This window comes from Tachysurus vachellii, chromosome 13 (assembly GCF_030014155.1).
Source record: "Tachysurus vachellii isolate PV-2020 chromosome 13, HZAU_Pvac_v1, whole genome shotgun sequence".
NCBI lineage: Eukaryota > Metazoa > Chordata > Actinopteri > Siluriformes > Bagridae > Tachysurus > Tachysurus vachellii.
Genome location: NC_083472.1, coordinates 17856644 through 17874995, shown reverse-complemented (window position 1 = coordinate 17874995; position 18352 = coordinate 17856644). Strand labels below are relative to the sequence as shown.

Below are 18352 nucleotides of genomic sequence, written 5' to 3'. Positions count from 1 at the left end.
AGCTTCTTGCTAACAATGATGGAATTAATCAATTAATTAATTAAAAGTAGCATTGCTAATGTATTAATGTAAAATAGCCACTCCAGTTAAAACACTGCAGTACATACAGTACAGTACACACCATAATGCAACTGAAATATACATTGCACTGCAATAACCGAGCATCACTTGCCCAGCCTCTTGAGTATTCCACTTTCCACCAACACATTATCATTTAAATCGTCCTCTGTTTGAGTACAGCACTTTCTTCCTTCTCTGGCAGGGTGAAGACAGCAGTTAATTGCTTGCCTTTCCTCTTTTTTGTCACAGCGTAGAAACTGCGACACTACCTGTCCTGTTCTGTATCAATTAACTCCAAGCACATTTGCCTACTGTACCAACCTGAAAGCAGTTTTATCTTCCATTTCCCTGTATAAAAAGCTTTATTCTGCAGAGGCATAAGGATTTAGAATTTATCACCGGTGCGGTTACTCAGACCGTGACTTGAGGTAGTAATTGTTTCAGTAATCATGGCAACCATCTATCAGATAAACTTCTTTTAAATAGAAATGCCTCTGTGCTTTTCTTTCGCCGTTATCTTTCCCTTTTTAAGTTTGTTAAGGTGGTCTATTTAGTGAAAGTCAGCATATTTACACTTCGCAATGAAATTAGTAGCTCTGAGTACATAAAAGATTTGCTTTAACACCCAGCTCAGCCTGCATCTAAAATTATTATTGCAGTTATTCTTGGTGTTGTTTGTGTTGGTTTCAACAGCAAACTGCTAAATTGTTATTGTTATTTCAGGTGTTACTCTTTTTAAATTGGCATTTTCCGGTTAGCATAGTGCTGCCCAGTTCAATCCTAATCTCAGGTTAATACAGTATCTGTGTAGAGTTTCACATGTTCTCCCCTTCTGGAGTCTCACATTTCTTCTCATCTCTCAAATATAAGTCTGGATTTATGACTTTAAATTGACTCTAAGTGTAAAAATAGTTTTTGAATGTGTTTACATAGTACCCAGAAATGCACTGGAATCCCATCCAGGGTGTATACTCTCCTTACACCCAGTCTTCCTGAGTTATGGATTCACACCCATTCTGAACCCTTACCTGAAGATCAGTGATTTCTATGAGTTAAAGTCATTATGTTTAGCTTAGACAAAACAATAAGGCACATGTCATATTGTACCTATGTACCTATCTAGAAGAAAATCCAGACTTTACCTTAGTCACCAATTGCCTAATTGCTTAGGATCTTCATCAAGCTTTTCATCCTCTTGGAATGCAAAGCACATATGACATAACTTACAGCACAACACAAATCATAGCCAGAGGACAAACCTTTGAACCGCTAAACTGTGCTTTAGCCAGACACTTGATAGCTAGGAAACAGGAAGGATTAGCCTTGCATTCTGATAAGAACTGAAAGTTCTGCTTGGTGCTGTTTACTGCCTGTAGGCCACATGATCATGTCAGTAGTAAAAGCATTATGAGTTCTGGCAGTAGTCACCTTTTAGTATTTATAAGTGCCAAAGTAATGTGGCGTTTGCCATTGCAATTTGTCCGTGGTCCTACAAAGTGTTTCCACAGTTTATCAATCCGCTCCTGTTGTTCACCCACACACACTTCAGCAAACACAATGTGCTTATTTTAGCTCCGTAAACTACCCCAGACATAGGCTATAGATTGAGAGGGCATGCTGCCAATGCAGACAGGTACAGCATGTCTCTAAGAAGATTGAGTGAGAGGCTGTGCAAAATCTGACAGCTGGTTCATTGGTTCACTGACTGCTTTGAGTGCCGGCGTCATGGAGTTGGCATGTCCGTCTGGCAGAGGCTAGGATAGGGGTCAGAGAGAAGATCTCCACAAGACCTGTGAGATATGTGTGTGCGTCTCTGCCTCGGAATTTATCTGTGGAATGCTGGACTTGTGTAGTGAGTCTGAGAGTCAGACATGAATTTTAGCCCAGCAAGATGGAACTCAATAAATTCCTCAGCGCTCCTCAATTACATAAAGATTTCAGAAAGAGACTAGTGGATTAGTAATGGGCAATGCTTTAAAAGCTTGGACTGCACTGAGCAAGTCATGTATCTGGCATATGGTTCAAAGACAAAAAGGATTTGCAATGTAATACAGCAAAACATCAGTTTTCCACTCTTCTTCCCAATTTGGTCACCTGCCAATTCCCACTATTATATGACAGCTACCATCAGGCCTGTGTGAAGGCTAACACATGCTTCCTCTCAGATACATGAAGCCAACCAACCCTTCAGTCAAACATTACTGAATGAAAGCAATAAAACTCTCTCATTTGATTATTATTATTATTATTATTATTATTATTATTATTATTATTATTATTATTATTTTGACCAATACAGGACAGGTGTCTCCACCCAGAGCAACTAAGTGTCATAGTTCAATCCACTGTGTAAAAGAAAATAGATAATCAGGCACAGCTAACTATTTTGACATGTTCTTAGAACATGACTTGGATGACTTTCAAAGGGTCATATCCACTGCATTGAATTGAATTAAATGTTTTTTTACATCTTTACATGAAGAGAGCGAAGAGAGCAAAGGCCATAGTCCAGCCAGCTGCTTTCTTCCTCTACAGAAGAGGAACCGAATTTAATCGGTTATATATATATATATATATATTATTAGTGAAGGTATTCAAGAGCGACAGGACATATGAGATAAAGTGAGACATGGAGAAGGAGGGCAAGAAAGGAAGATAAGAGACAGGGAAAGCCAAGTAATCAGGCCTGACATTTCCAGCTGTGCGCCCCCTTTGTGGCGGCCCATGTATGATTGTGAGGCGAGTGACACCTGGAGTGTATGGACCTGTGATTACATTCTATCAGGCTGAAAGTCTGTCTATGAAACATGGCTACATCTAATGGCTTATTATTTCAACACCATTTGGTTATGCCTTTACTCTAGTTAGTATGAAGTGAAAGCATCACAAAAGAAAACAAAAGTATCGGATACACTCATTATTCTTCTTTCTGAAGGATAGAAAGATTTCTGGACAGATGTTTGTTCAGTAACATAAGTAATAGTTATAAGTGATTCACACATGATAAGCAATCTCTATAGCAAGAAACAGGGATGGATGAATCTGTACAGTTACATACAAATAAAGGCATGTGGAAATGCAAATTGTGCTTGATGATTAGTAGGTCCCATAATCATAACATGTACTGTATGTAGACTAGATCTAATATTATATAAAACACATAGAAGAATCACTTCTCTGCAAGTCCATTACAACATCTTCGACTTTTTCTTCTTTTGCATAAAATACTTAGGCAATACTTGGCTTCAGTTTTGGCAAGAGATGATATATAAGGGCTTCCTGGAGCGTCTTTATACTGAAGAACTCAAAAATCCTTTTTTTCCCACAGGAGATATAATTACCAAGAGTTATTTCAACTGGACATTTCATAGATGCTAAAATACAGTGTTATTTTTTCACCCGCTTAAAATTCCATACTCCGTTCGAAATTACTGACGTAACAGAATTGGAAAGGACTAAAATCCCAGAGATACTCTGGTAATAATTACCTTACTCCACCTCCACATCTTAAACACCTCCACAGCTAGTCCAGTCCAAAAGATATTTTGAGAGCGAGCTTTCCATCTCATATTGTGCCTCATTTATCAGTCTTTAAAGAAAGTTGTCTGGAAGCCAATCTAAAAGCAAGAACAATTGCAGCAGTTTGTCAGAAGAGAAAAAGAAACTCTTCATACTCACACGCCTGTGTTGTTTTGACCAGTATATTACCAGGCACGTAACAGCTGATTTGCATTTGGTGACAACTAAAAAACTCCATTAAAGGCACATTTCATACAGCGTAAATTGACAAGCAAAAGGCTTCAAAAAATAAGCTGCTTCCTGAATTATATACTACAAATTGTGCACTTACACTCTCAACTGTATCCTCTAATGTCTAATGTACTGTATAACATTTAGAAGTCTAGAATCATCTCATACAGAAAATATTTGCTGTCTCCTAGTTGATATCAACTGACAACAAAAGCATGTAATGTGATACCTCTGGCTTTAGTACATCATGGTGAAATTTTCAAATGTTGAACATTAGTACACAATGTGAGCTAATTTAAAAGACATTTATAAGATATCTTGTCCACCGGAGTGTCGTCAGCATCCTGAAAATGTTTTTCTCATCCGGAGTCAGCGCTTGGTAGATCCGACCCTTTGTGTCCAACACTCCATAAAGTACAACTGAACCAACATGCCACCCTTTTTATTCGGTTAAATAATTATAATTAATTATCCAGGTACCTGAGGTGCACTTATCTCGTTGAAATTTTCACACACTGCTCACACTGTTTATATGATGAACTTGTGTAAACAGTGTATAAGCATGTGATTTGGGACACACCTATTGACCGTCTTAGAGGAGTTCATTCTGACTTACGTCTATGCCAAAGCATAAACCATAATTAACAGTTGAGCAGGACCTAAGAAGACAAAGTACAGAAAAGTATTGAGGTGAATGGTTTCAAAGTAAAATGTTGATTTACTGCTTCCAGGTGATTGTAGACACCAAGCACATACACAGAGAAAGAATTCTGTTTAATTATGTTTTTTTTTTTTTTATTATTCGTCGCAAAGTGTCTCTGTATGTCTCAGGCAGAAATCCCTCGTGTCCTTGATGCCATGTTAGAAAAGCAGGAAGTGAATGTGGCATGTGTGACAGGAAGCGAATGGTCCACAGCACAGTGGGGAGTCTACAACCCGTCCTCCTTTTATGCAGCAGCATTCTTAATTAAATATCCCGTCTTATTTGTCTTAATTATTTCATGGATTTGTGTTGGCTTGCTTACTGCTTACTTATTTTGTTCTAATTAAAGGCATTAATATGAAACAACTTGGTATAATAGAGGCTTCATTACATATGTGTACTGCTTTTAACAAAAAACTATAAAAGATATTTAAACCTGACAGCATAATCTCTATCTGGATATATACATACTTTAATTCATCACAGTTTATATGACATGAACCTGAACAAAGAGGTGCGGAATGCAAAAATGTGTAAATTTACACATATTCAGGAGCAGGATAGATTTTTTTTTTCTGAACAGCAATTTTCTGGTGTAAATAGACCTACAAAAGTTTTGCGAATAAATCTGTTCATATCCTGTTTGATAAATGAGACCCAGTATCCATATTTATCACAATGGGCCTCATTCATCAATCGTTTAGTGAAGTTGTGTGTAAATGTTTTTACTAAAGTTGATTCATGAGCCACTGAAGTTTTGCAAACAGCTCATTTTCTTCATCCTCGCATGGGTATGTTGATCACGCCTAACATTTAAAGTGTATTACAGACACACCTCATTTGCATTTAGTGACACCTGGAAAGACAAAATGAATGATTGGGATAAAGCCTGAAAGATGGAAGTGGACATTTTTTTTACACACTTCTATCAAAGCAACCCACTTATATGCACAGTGATCTCCAGGGCTGGAATGAGTACCTGAGTGCTTGGGGTTTGCGTTTCCTTCCTGTGCTTTAGGGGTTTCCTCCTGGTACTCCAGTTTCCTCCTCAGTCCAAAAACATGTGTGATAAGCTGATTGTCATTTCTAAACTGTCTGTAGTGTGTGAGTGTGATTGCGTAATTGCATCCTAACATGGATTGAAAATGTCCCACACCTTGTGCGCTGAGACCCCGGAGTCCTTGTGAGAGGATGGATGGATAAATGTATGTATGTGTGGATGGATGTGTGGATGGATGGATGGATGGATGGATGTGTGGATTGATGGATGGATGGGTGGTTGTATGGGTGGATAGATGGGTTCCTGAATGGATGGATAGACAACATGTCTTTCTTTTATAAAGCTGCATTTCTTTCTGTAAAACTAAATGAAATTTAAATGATTAGTGGGTTTGTATTTTCTAGCTTCATTTAGATTTTTTCTGTTCTTTAATGAGTGCCAGTAATATAAATCGCTCTAGATAACAGCATCTTATGTAGGATTTAAATGTTGGGTTTTTTTTTTACTGTGTATTCTAATATAAAAGTACACTAATCCATGCCAATTTTATAAATTCAAGTCAGTCACTTGTAAGTTTACATTATTGCTTATGGGTAAATGAATACCAGATTACCCATGTAAACAAGTGTAAGAATTCTTTATGCATAAATCTGTTAATATCTATATGGATGATTGTCATTAAAACCTGAACGAGAGATCAGCTAAAAGGAAATATGACAAGCAGTTTACTCTTAAAGTTAAATAATCCTCAGATTATACAGTGTGAATAACTGTGGCAAGATAACAGCTCTAGTCAATACAGAATAAACACACATTAATAAAATATGACTTCTTACGTCTTATGAAAAGCAATGAGCCAAGAGCTTGGACAAACCTCTGACTCCAACTGACATTTATATTAATCTCGTCTAATTGTACAGACGAATGACAATAAGTGAAAAGGAATTGTTTGGCATGGCAACGATTACAGTAAACATCCATGTCTAGTCATTTTCCTGGATTGCTCTAGTCTGGCTATCAAGTAGTATTCCCAGATATCATCTGAACTGTGAGGCATTGGGAAAAAAAACAAAGAAGAGCTAAACCCTCACGAGCATGTAAGTTTAAGGGAGTGTCCAGATGGTAAGAAGGCAGGCAAAGTACAAAAAAAGGGTTTTCAATCAGAACAGCAAGGCAGCAGGCAAGCTGAGACATATTTATCAAAGTAGCATGCACTTGTTCAAAGGCTAGTCTAATAAGTCCAGAACAGCTGAAGGGAAGGAGTCAGTCGACAATCCTCCTCATGGGAGAGAGGCTAAGCCAGTGCTGGCCCCAATTATGAGTAAACTGAGGTAAAAGCACTGAGGCAATGTCAGAAACGCCTCAAGGAGTGAGCCGCTGCACAGACACGCACATACGCACAAACACACACACACATTCACCCGCTGCTCTCAGCCTGTCACTAATGTAGGACTGTTAGCACACACACAAAGCCAAGTGATATATCAGCATGTGTGTGTACACCTCACACTAGGGATGCAGCAGTCTGTCAGAGACAAAGCTTCAAAGGTGGAAGGTGTAGTGGACCTGAGCAAGTCATCATCAACACAGCAGAGCTGGCAGTATGGTCTCAAAATTGTACATTCATCAAGATTCACATGAAATAATGAAGGTTGCAGGGTTAAGGTCAGAGTGAGTGTCTTGCTCGTCACTTGGTCTTCAACTGGGTTTCACATTAAGTTTCATTCCCTTGTTACCAGCACACTGGCGCTCCATTCCCCCGGCAAAACAGAAATCAACTTATCGTATATACTCAATCAATATAAAAAAATGTATTCTTTTATTAATAGTCACATGTTTGATATAACTTTTTTCAAGACCATTTTTTTTTCAGTGTGAAATGTTTTTATCTCTGTTGGATAATCTTACACAGAATTTTAGTGGGTGAAGATAACGCCTTTAAATTTCAGATGCTTATGCAGCATTTACTTTGAAGTAAAGTTTGTCTAAAACTGGGGTTCCCAAACTTTTCAGACCGCGACCCCCAATATTAGACTTCTGACGACCTCTCTGTTTTCCTTCAACAGCTTGTGAGGATTTGCGAACACAATCTCTAAGCCAGGCTATTTTATTAACAAATTATGGACAAAAACAAATACATCCCATAACTGTGAAATGCTCACAGACAGAATACAAACATGCTGCCTGTAACTCACGTGCAGCGTTGGCTGGAGCCTTGGAACAATTATAACTTCTATTGTAATTGTAAATGTATTCAGAAAAAACGCCTAATGTAATGGATGGGCGCTGTGCACGGAGCAAAGCAGGTCCACTCTAGGTTCAATTTTGGAGATCACCACCCGCAGATCATCTTCCACGTTAAGCCGTGACCTGTGTTTATTTTTAATGTAAGTCAGCACGGAGAATGTCTTTTCGCATAAATACGTTGAACCAAATCGCATGAACACATCCAACGCGGCTTTCCACAACTGTGGATATTCCAGAACGACAGAAACCCAGAACTCATCCAGCGTCTTGCCATCAAATGCCGTCCTCAGGGTTCAATCGGTTGAAAGTTCTATCAGCGCATCTTCCATATCTGACGCCAGATGATTTGCCGTGGTTAGATTGAATGGTGTCGTAATTAATCGGAGCAAAGTTTTATTTCCAGTTTATTTGAATTATCCTAAAGTTATACTCGCATCATTACAACCATTTTTAACATATATAAAAAAATAAAAATAAAAATAAAAAATAAATAAAGTTTCTGGAAATCATCTCGCGACCCCCCCCCCCAACAACACTACCTATTCTGAAAGCTACAAATTCTACAATCTACATATTCTGAGTATCTAAAAAAACAGGAGCTAGTAACATAAAATCAACTTGACAGCATGCAGTAAAAACATGCAGTAACTCATCAAAATTTATATGAGTTGATTTATCAAGATTCACATAAGCTAATGGAGTCTAGCATTGCTACAGTGACGGTTGGAAAGCAATACCCAGTGACAGACCAGACACGTACAGCCCAAAACCAGTTTATTATTATTTCTGAAGTTTTAAACAAATTGCTAAACTGCTTTGGGGTAAAGAAATCCAGTGAACCAAAGTAGTCAATAAACCATTAAAACTGGAGTGTCAAATTGGATACCATTTCACAGAGATGTGCATAATTGCATTCATTTGCTTCAAGTGTTTTGGGAGGATTAGGAACAGTTGATCAGCCAATCATCCAATTTTTGCTATGGGGCAAAAGCCTACTTATGAGCATTTAGTGCCAGAATTAGTTCCTCCCTCATAATGTATGGACTATACAGTAGAGATGCAGATTAATTCACTTTTTTTTTTTTTTTAAACAATGGCATTTCATTCCTGTGCTCACTTATATTTTATTGTGAGTCTTTCATGATTGCTGAAAGAACATGTTTCTTCTCGTTTTGTCCTTGTTTTTATAACTAACTCTCTCTCTCTCTCTCTCTCTCTCTCTCTCTCTCTCTCTCTCTCTCTCTCTCTCTCTCTCTCTCGCCCTGATTGCAGTCTGCTCTCAGTTCTCCAGAGGAGTCTATGCCATCTTTGGCTTTTATGACAAGAAGTCCATGAACACGCTGACCTCCTTCTGTGGTGCCCTCCACACTTCCTTCATCACGCCCAGTTATCCAATCGACTCTGACGTCCAGTTTGTCATCCAGATGCGTCCGCCCCTAAAGGGGGCTGTCCTTAGTCTCCTGACCTATTATAGATGGGAGAAGTTTGTGTACCTCTACGATACAGATAGAGGTAAGTGTTTCCTGTTACAGTAACTTCTCAAAGATCTGTAGGAAATAAAGCAACCACAATACAGGAAGTAATAACATGTTTACCTTTTCTGTCACAAACAATACTATGATTGGAAGACCAGCTTCACCTAATTGTAGCTGATTTCTTAATGATAATATAAACCAACACTGAATATTTATTCTATTCTAATATCAACAAACCATTTTTTAGTAAATCCCTTTATGTTGCATGATGGTTATATATCCTGTGGGCTCCAACTGGGCCATAAGCTTGAAGTTTTGACACAGATGCAGTCTAACATTGCTACAGTGAAGGTTGGAAAGCAATACCCAGTGACAGACCAGACACGTTTATTATTATTTTTCCACATTTTATATCTCCACATGTTTCCAGTAGCTGCTCTTAACATTTGCACCACCGTAAGCAGAAACTTTAAACTTTTACTTGCTACAACACTATTTCACTTACAGTAGCTTCAATTCAACATTTCTAGGATTTCATGCATGAACAGCTCTTTTGAGCTCATGCCATATCATCTCAAACTCTGACTCGCTCATTAGAAGTTCCTCTTTTTAAACAATTCCACTGAGTCTCGTTGCATCATTCGACTTACAATATTCTTCAGATAACACTGAAGACGTTCTCCTGTGAATATTGTTAAAACGTTTTTTTTTATATTTATTGTTCCTTCTGCGATGAGATGTCTTGGCAGCAAAGCAGATCTATGATGTCCAAACCATCCGCTATGTCCTTTGAAATGTGTCAGATTGGGACAGGGTTAAAAAGAAAGTATATCTCTTAAGAAAAACAGACTGTGTCAGTACCTAGACTTTGTGTGCCTTTTTATAGCACAGTGCCTGACTCCAATTAGCCTTCTGACAAGTTGTTAGCCTGTACATTTTAATCCTAGACTGCGAATGTATAAACGGGGTATTCGGTTTTGAAAAGAACGTGTGCTGTCATCACTTCAGACAGGATGTCTTTGGATATGAGTAATGCAGTATTTCATCTGATTCTAAAGGGTTCACAAAGTTTTCCTTGCAAGTTATTTTGTGGGATGAGTAAGGAGGCAATGAATATAAGGCTAGATCAAATCTGGGTAGAAGAAGGAAACCATATTATACAGTATCTAAATGTTTCTAGAAACTTAACCTCAATGGATGAAGTATAACATACATACTGTACATATAGTGGCACTTATGCATTCATTCTTTCATTCAGAAATGTTCACTAAAGGCTTTATCCAGGTCAGGGTTGTGATAGAGCTGAGACTTATTCCAGAAATACCTGAGTATTCACATGTTTATTCATGAATAGAGGCATTTAAGCAATGCCAATCTCAGAGTCTGCATTTTTTTTGTCTATTGGAAGAAAACCAGAGAACCTGGAGGAAACCCACATGACCTTGGCGAGAACATGCAAAACTCCACACAAGCTCAATACTGAATTTGTTACTCTGAAACTATGAAGTGGCAATATGACACACTGTGCTACTGTGCTGCCACACAGCATAATTTTATCATTCGGATTATAGCTAGGACTTATATACCATGTCCAACATATCCATATTGCTATAAAAAAAAACAGCATTAAGATATGTACTGTAGTGTATATCACTGAAAACATCACTGAGCATTGCAAGTGTGTTAACATATGAACATCATTTGGATCATTAAGCATCCATAACATGACTAAACCATAGTTGTCTATAGTAAAGTATATCTAAAATCACATAGACATATGTGCTAATATGTCCATATGTGGGATGCTTGATTATAATGGCTTTTCACACGAGAGGCAAGAAAATGCATACAACCTTTTTTTTTTTTTTTAACAAAAATTAAATACAGGTGAAGCATCACATGGAGCATCAAGGGGAATCAAGTGGAAGTGGTTAAAGTGTTGGAGTACTGATCTGATTAGAAGGTTGTGAGTTTAAGTCCCAGGACCAACAAACTGACACTGCTGGGCCCTTGAGCAATGCCCTCTAACTTCAGTTGCTCCGTTCTGTAAATGAGATAAATGTAAGACTCTCTGGATAAGGGTGTCTGCCAAATGCCATACATGCAAATGAGCGCCAGGCTATATAGCAAGCTGGCTCCCATACATCCATTTTCTGTACCACTTATCTTACACAGGGTCACAGGGAGCCTGAAGCTTATCCCAGAGGTCTTGGGGCACAATGCAGATGACATTACATTACATTGCACCACCACAGAGTACAAACAATTTAGAGATGCCAATCAGCCTACGACAGTTTTCTCTAGACTGGGGTGGAAACTAGAGTACCCAGAGGAAGCACAAAGTCTGCATAAGGTCCACACATATGGAATAGGTGGAAATCGAAACCCCATCCCTTGAGGTGAAAGGGAAACATGCTAACCACTAATGTGTACATGAATATATCTCCCATCGGCTATTGCTTTCAGCTTAGCTAGCAAACCAAGCTGACAGGAGTAAAAATGTTTATAATGTATACAAGGTTTGACTAGTGGCCTTAAGTACCTCTCACACTACATTACATTTATGGCTTTCAGAACACCCTTATCCAGAACGACTGAGCATTTGAGGGTTAAAGGTCATGCTCATGGGCCCAGAACTGACAGCTTAGTGGACATAGGATTTGAACTCACAACCACCACTAGGAAGGTCAGGTGTATTAGCCATATAGTGTATATACAGTCAATGGTCAAAAGAAAGTAGACACCTGACCAATTGATGCCTTTGGATTCAAACTTATTATCATTCTTACGATATCTTGAACCAGTTACCTGCACAGTCTACTTTAAGTGCTTTCTGACCAACAATATCATGCCACAGATAAAATTAAATCACACAGTACTTTAACTGAAAAAAATGCTTTTTTCTTCTGTCCGGTATTCAAACATAGAAAGGTGGAATTAAGTATAAAAATAAAACCAAATGGAGGTAGATAAATAAAAAGTATAAATTATATCAAATATAAAAATATAAAATATCTTTGTTTACTGTCATGTTGTTTAGCTTAAATTATTATTATTTTTTTTTATCAATAAGAAGTATTTAGTTTAGCATTTAGTTTAGCATTTAGTTTAGCATTTAGCTTAGCATTTAGCTTAGCATTTAGCTTAGCATTTAGCTTAGCATTTAGCTAAAACTAGAATGCCCCCTTATTTTTCACTAAGCAGAACACACAATTTGACAGTTTCGTCTCTTCCACTCTTCCACTTAGTATGCCATAGTTTTCAATGATTTTTTTTTCCTTTTACATATCTCAGTGTTTTTATTTTTTCAATCAGTAACTATAAAATACACCAGGGTGGATGGAGGCCTGGCTCAAGTCACCTTACCCTCAGGTAGATTTGTAGTTTCAATTCACTATTAGGCTTCCAATCTTTTTTCCATGCAAAGCCAAGACTGCAGGCAGAACAAACCTTCTATACATTTCGTACAGTCTCATCGTTCGCATAGTAGTATGTCCATTTTCTCTCAAAAGTGTAGAGAATATTTCCTGTGATCCTCCATCAGCTTTCTAAGTCCTTATGCTCAGAGCACAGCATTTCTCTCGAGACAGCATCAGCAAAATGTCAGTATTATTGCAAGTAATTGAGTCAGGTTTTCATTATATTAAATAATGAAAAAGTAGAATTGCATTCAAAGATGATGGCTGCTCCTAGTGACCTGCAAAATGCATCTTCATCACGTCATTAATTTAAACAGCTATTTCAACAGATGTGGAATTTTTTCTTATTTTTTTTTTTAATATTTACTTTTTGTTCATTTTCTTTATTTTGCACACCAGTCACATTTTGTAACCAACCCATCAAATAATGAATATTAATGAACATTGTGTGTCTGCTAATGAATATTCATAACTAGTGGGCAATCACAGTTAAAACAAACAGGAAGCTCAATAATTCATTAAATATACACAAACATGATTTTCAGAATAAATCACTTAAGATTTCTACAATCTAAGAAAAAGTGTTAGAAAACAAATATATTTTATATTCAAGTATGAATGCATGACTGAGGTTTTGCTGAAATTTGCAATAGACAGTCCCAATTTTGCAATCACAAAAATGAACAGAAAATCAAGCAAAGATATTTGATTACTACAGATTTTTTTTGAAAATGTAGGCCAAGATGTAACATTATCACAAAATGCATTCAGCCAAAGCCCTCTTCATTCACATGCATTGAACATGAGCACAGTTATTCTAGAAAATAATTACATAAGTGTCTACACTGGTAGTAGTTTAAAGGAAGATATTCATGCTTTCAATTTCATCCATTCAAGTAGTTTTCCTAAAAAATGTGCAGCAAACTTAAAAACAGCTGCGGCAAAATCAAGCATTGGCTTCCGCAAGGATCCCAAAAAGGTACCATGAAATCCTGGAGAGACTGAAATAAATATAGAATAAGGAATCAATATGTTGCTTTCATACATTTCAATTCAATTTGATTTAGAGATTTTAATAATCAATAAAATGAGGTAAGAGGACTCATTCACTTCTAAATGACAGTGAGGTTATAAATCATTACTCTTCATTACTCTTCAATGCTATAAGGTCAAACAGTACTGAGTGTGTTAAAAGAATGTTTCAGTGTGTGTATATAGAGATTAGGGAATTTGGGAATAAGTCTATTTTGATGACAGCAGCAGTTATTAGATAGAAACCTCTGGCCTTTATTGTATTGATTTTAGTTTAAGTAAATCGAATCAGAGGAAATCCAACATATCAATACCTAATTCAATACTTTACACGACTACCTGTGTGTAATAGAGAAGGAAGCAGGTTCCTTACATCTTTCATTAACATTCAGGAGAGCAAAACTCTCTCTAATGCCTTCTGTCTGGAAGGACCTGCCAATAGGGCATGATGTTTGTTTTTCTCATCATTCAGAGGTCTTGAACTCATCCAAACCCTCGGGAGACACAGCCAGCAATTCTCTCGTCTCTCTGGTCACCAAAGTGAGACGTTCGGTCAAGTCAGTGCTCATAACATCTGTGCTGTCTTTCTGTCTCAACATAGTAGCCTCTGTAGCTTAACCTTGGCATGCTGTTTAACCAGTCGTTCGCCCATGAAGAAAAGCGCCATCATTCTTCCCACGAATTAAGCAATTCATTAAAATCAAGTGCTTTGGGTTGAAAAACATGGCCTTTGTGTCACTGTTGTCCCTCATAGAGAGTGAGTTTAAATAATTTGCGCACATGTAGCAGATTTCATAACCGTTTGGAACGCACTAGCACAACTGTTCACAGTTGCTTTTCACATTAGCAATAAAGCACGTTGGCACATCCGTACCATTTGGCTCAGTTGTGTCTGAGAATTATAAACGACGGGATTAAAAAACATCCAGTCCAAGCTTACTACAAGTGATTTGCAATTAGTCTTTAACCCCTGAAACTCCCAGGATTTGTCAGTGAGCCTGGATTTAACGTTCCTCAATCCTGTAACCATATACCATTCCTTTGACTTTTATTGAAGTTCCTGAATAATTCATAGCAGTTACTCAGTATCACAGATGGAACCCAAACATCAGCATGAAATGCACAATTTACGCCCCAGCAATGTAACATGCAGCTTATTTGCTACATGGCAAGATGCCAACGCAACATCTTTTCTTCTCCTTCTAGCCATCTTTGACAATAATGTGGGATGTGATCCCATCATGCTTAAAAGTCATCACTCCCTTGTGGTGATCTTTGGGCAATTTCTTTAACCTTTAAACAATTGCACCTTCTCTTGCATGCTCCTTTATGCAGTTTTGCTTCAGTGATTAAGGAAACCCACCTTTTTGGCTGTCATTTAATGTCATGTTATTTCAAATAAATATGTTTTTGTCTGTGTGAGGAAAATCAGAATGTAAAGAATATCTATTTCAAATGTATGCAGCCCTGTGTTCATGCTTGCTGATGACTTAAGCAGAATAAAATGCTTTCAGGTCGTCATATAATCTGATATGGAGAGCAGGTTATCTGATAGAATTTCCGAAAGTAGCAATCTTTAGGCACACAAATGGTCCAAAAAATGCAAAACCAGAAGCAGAACAAAGACACAAGGACTGAAGGTTAAAAAGGTTTAATTTATGACCTTGAAGGTAATGAGTATAGACATGTGTGAGGAAGGGTTTTCAACTCTGGTCAACAGCATGAGAGGCAGATACTTCGTCTAAAGACCAAATGGAAGGCAATGCTGGCAGGCAGGGTGAAACATGGACCTGGAGACCCATGGGGAAAAACGAGTACACAGAGAGCAGGCACAAAGTAACAAAGGACTGAATGTAATCATGAGAACAACCTAAGCACAGATACTGCACTGGCAGCTGGAGTGATCCAGTAATGAGTGGGTGTAGTGTAAACTGGGGTGCAAATAGGTGCAAAGTGAAGCAACATGCCCAGATATCACACATCCGCAAACATGAGGAATGGGGCATAAAAGAAAAAGACAAACAATAACCAGCAGGAAGCACATGAGCTTTGCCTGGGCCTTCACATTAGCACAGTATGCCTGACATTTAAAGGTGGAAAATAGTTTTTTATTATTTAGGTTAATTAAGCAACAAAGCAGATATTTAAACCCTTCTGCAAGTGATTGCATATACTGTATGATCACAACATATTTACACTTTTGATAAGTAAAAAGAAAATAAAAATATTATACTGCATATCAAAGTAAATCCATTTCAGTTCCAGGTTCTGATATGGATTTGTGATACAGGGTTCTAGAAAAAAATTCAAGGATGATACGCAAGGTACTGTTTTTGCATAATGCTGTTAAGTATTTGGACATTTATCATGCAGCGCTACATAAGTGTTGTGTGTAAGTGATGTGACCACCTTCATGTGTCGCGTAGGAAGTGCCGTGTCTGATTTGACATTGCTTTGCCTTGAGTTTGTTAAGATAAGGTTTGGTAGCAGTGGTGAATGCAGCAATGCTGCTGAGAAAGATCTGTCAGGACATGAGGGAAGGGTACAGATGACTCATGCAGCTTGAACTGCAAAACTTAAAAACACCTTCAAGCATCACTTTGATATGATTACTGCATATCTCTTCTTTTTTTTTTACTCCAGTACTCTATCTTGCAACAACAGATGGAAATGCTGTTGTGAATGTTTGTGCAGGAATGTCACAGCTCACTGTCATCAGAAATAACACATTTGCATCGTAAGAATTTTTAAGGATTTTTTTTTTTTTTTTTTTTTTTGTAAGGAGATTTTTTTTTTTATCTGGAAATTTATTGTAATTTAAAAAATAGTTTAGTAAGTCAAACTTTTTCCAGCCAGTTACCTCAGATCAAATGATACATGGACACTATATAGACCATCAAGCATTTTATTTTTCTTTTAATTCTTCTTCCTGACACAATTTCAGATTCATTTTTATTTGGATTCATCATAAAGTTGGACATAAAGTGTTCTTTACAATTCACCTCTGTCGTGCCAGCTCAAGATAAATCCCTTCATATGCTAGGTGTGAATTCCACCATTGGACTGTTGGCCATAGAAATTCTCATAAACACATTAGACTTATCATCTCAATGGGCATTTACTGGTGCAATTTCACACATGCTTAGCTTAGGGTTTCTGGTTGGTGTATACTTGAATAGCACACTTTCTACTGAAACATCAGCATCATGCTGTATAATTTAGCATGACACATTTGTCTACTGCATTAATAAATTTTTTCAGCAGAGACTTTGATGTAATAAACCTAATGATCTTCTAGATCTCTGTCAACTCTCAGTGAAAAGAAAGTGAGCTAATCTAAGGTTTCTTAAAAAAGCGAGCGTTATGAACTGTTTCTCATATCCAGAACTCATATTCTTAAATAAATAACACAGAAAATAATAATCATATAGTCATGCTGACGTTTATTTTCGTTGAAACAGGAAGTCAGAATGGCATGTTGAAGCATGTGACTGTTTTCCACAACAGCCAGTAGCTTTGGAGAGATGCCACAAACACTGACAAAACATGGCACTAGGTTAGCGAACTAGTCATCTCTGGACAACAAAAAAACATTTAAAAAATTTTACTCTTAACCAAGGTAAGCTAGTCAAAATAAAAGTGTACAGAAACACACCCAGACAAAAACACACCAAAGAACCATGTTTGCTGTAATAAACTGCTACTATAGAGCTAGTCTTGAACACAACATTAACACAGGATGACTCATCAAAAAACAAGAACATTGTAATCGTTTTTTATCTGACAAAGGATAAAACTAATGCGGGAAAGTCTCCAGAACAATGTTTAGATTTATTTCTAGATGTGCACTTGCTTTGGTGTCTAAAACACTAAGAGACGAACTAAGAGCACCGAAAGCCCAATTTTGACTTCAGCAACATTTAAACACCACCAAAAAAAAAAAAAGAAAAAAATATGCTCGCTGTATGAAAAGGCTTTTATATCATGAAATTCCCCAAAGGTTTGTCATATACACAAAGAATGCTTTAAGCATCTATTTACAATGAAATTCTTGTGCTTCAGATGTAAACACCTACACAGACACAGTGCAAAAATGATAACTCTCACGTAGTACAAAAAAATAACAAACTAAAACATTGAACACAGACAAAAGACAGTTTAAAGAAAGATTATTAATGTGCCCTAAGAAAGTGAATATGTATGTAGGCAGCCATATAGTGACATTGTGGGAGATTGTGCACATGTTTTGTGTTTTATTTGCAAACAATGTGGATGTGATAGCCTAGTGGTTACGGTGTTGGACTACTGATTGGAAGGTCATGAGTTTGAATCCCAGGTCCACAAAGTTGCCACTGCTGGGCCCCTGTGAAAGGCCCTTAACCCTCAGTTGCATAAATTGAAATTAAATTTTTTTAAGTTCTTGTTCACATGTACTGGCTAATATTTCTCGTCCATGTATATCTGCCTGTTTGGGAGCTTTTCCCTGACTTCAGTAGAGAGCAGGCTGTGAAGGATATTATTGTCTGGATGTATTGAATAAATATGTCCCTTACTTTGAGTCTGAACGAGAGCGGTAAACCTACTGATTCAGAACAAACTGGTAAATGTCATTTTTGAACAAACTGAATTAAAAAATGAAAAAACTAGATGAATGAACGAGGATCTG

The 18352-nt window shown here is 37.4% G+C and overlaps 1 protein-coding gene across 3 annotated transcripts in view; it reads left to right on the top strand.

The window, feature by feature from the left end:
* gria3b (glutamate receptor, ionotropic, AMPA 3b) overlaps positions 1-18352 on the top strand; it is a 124204-nt gene that overhangs the window by 29572 nt on the left and 76280 nt on the right. For all 3 annotated transcript variants that reach the window (XR_009649377.1, XM_060885036.1, XM_060885035.1), the window contains exon 3: positions 9033-9272. Coding sequence is in view for 2 of the 3 variants with exons in the window: in XM_060885036.1 (XP_060741019.1) it covers positions 9033-9272 (240 nt within the window). In the remaining variant the exon portion in view is untranslated. The remainder of the gene's footprint in view (positions 1-9032; positions 9273-18352) is intronic.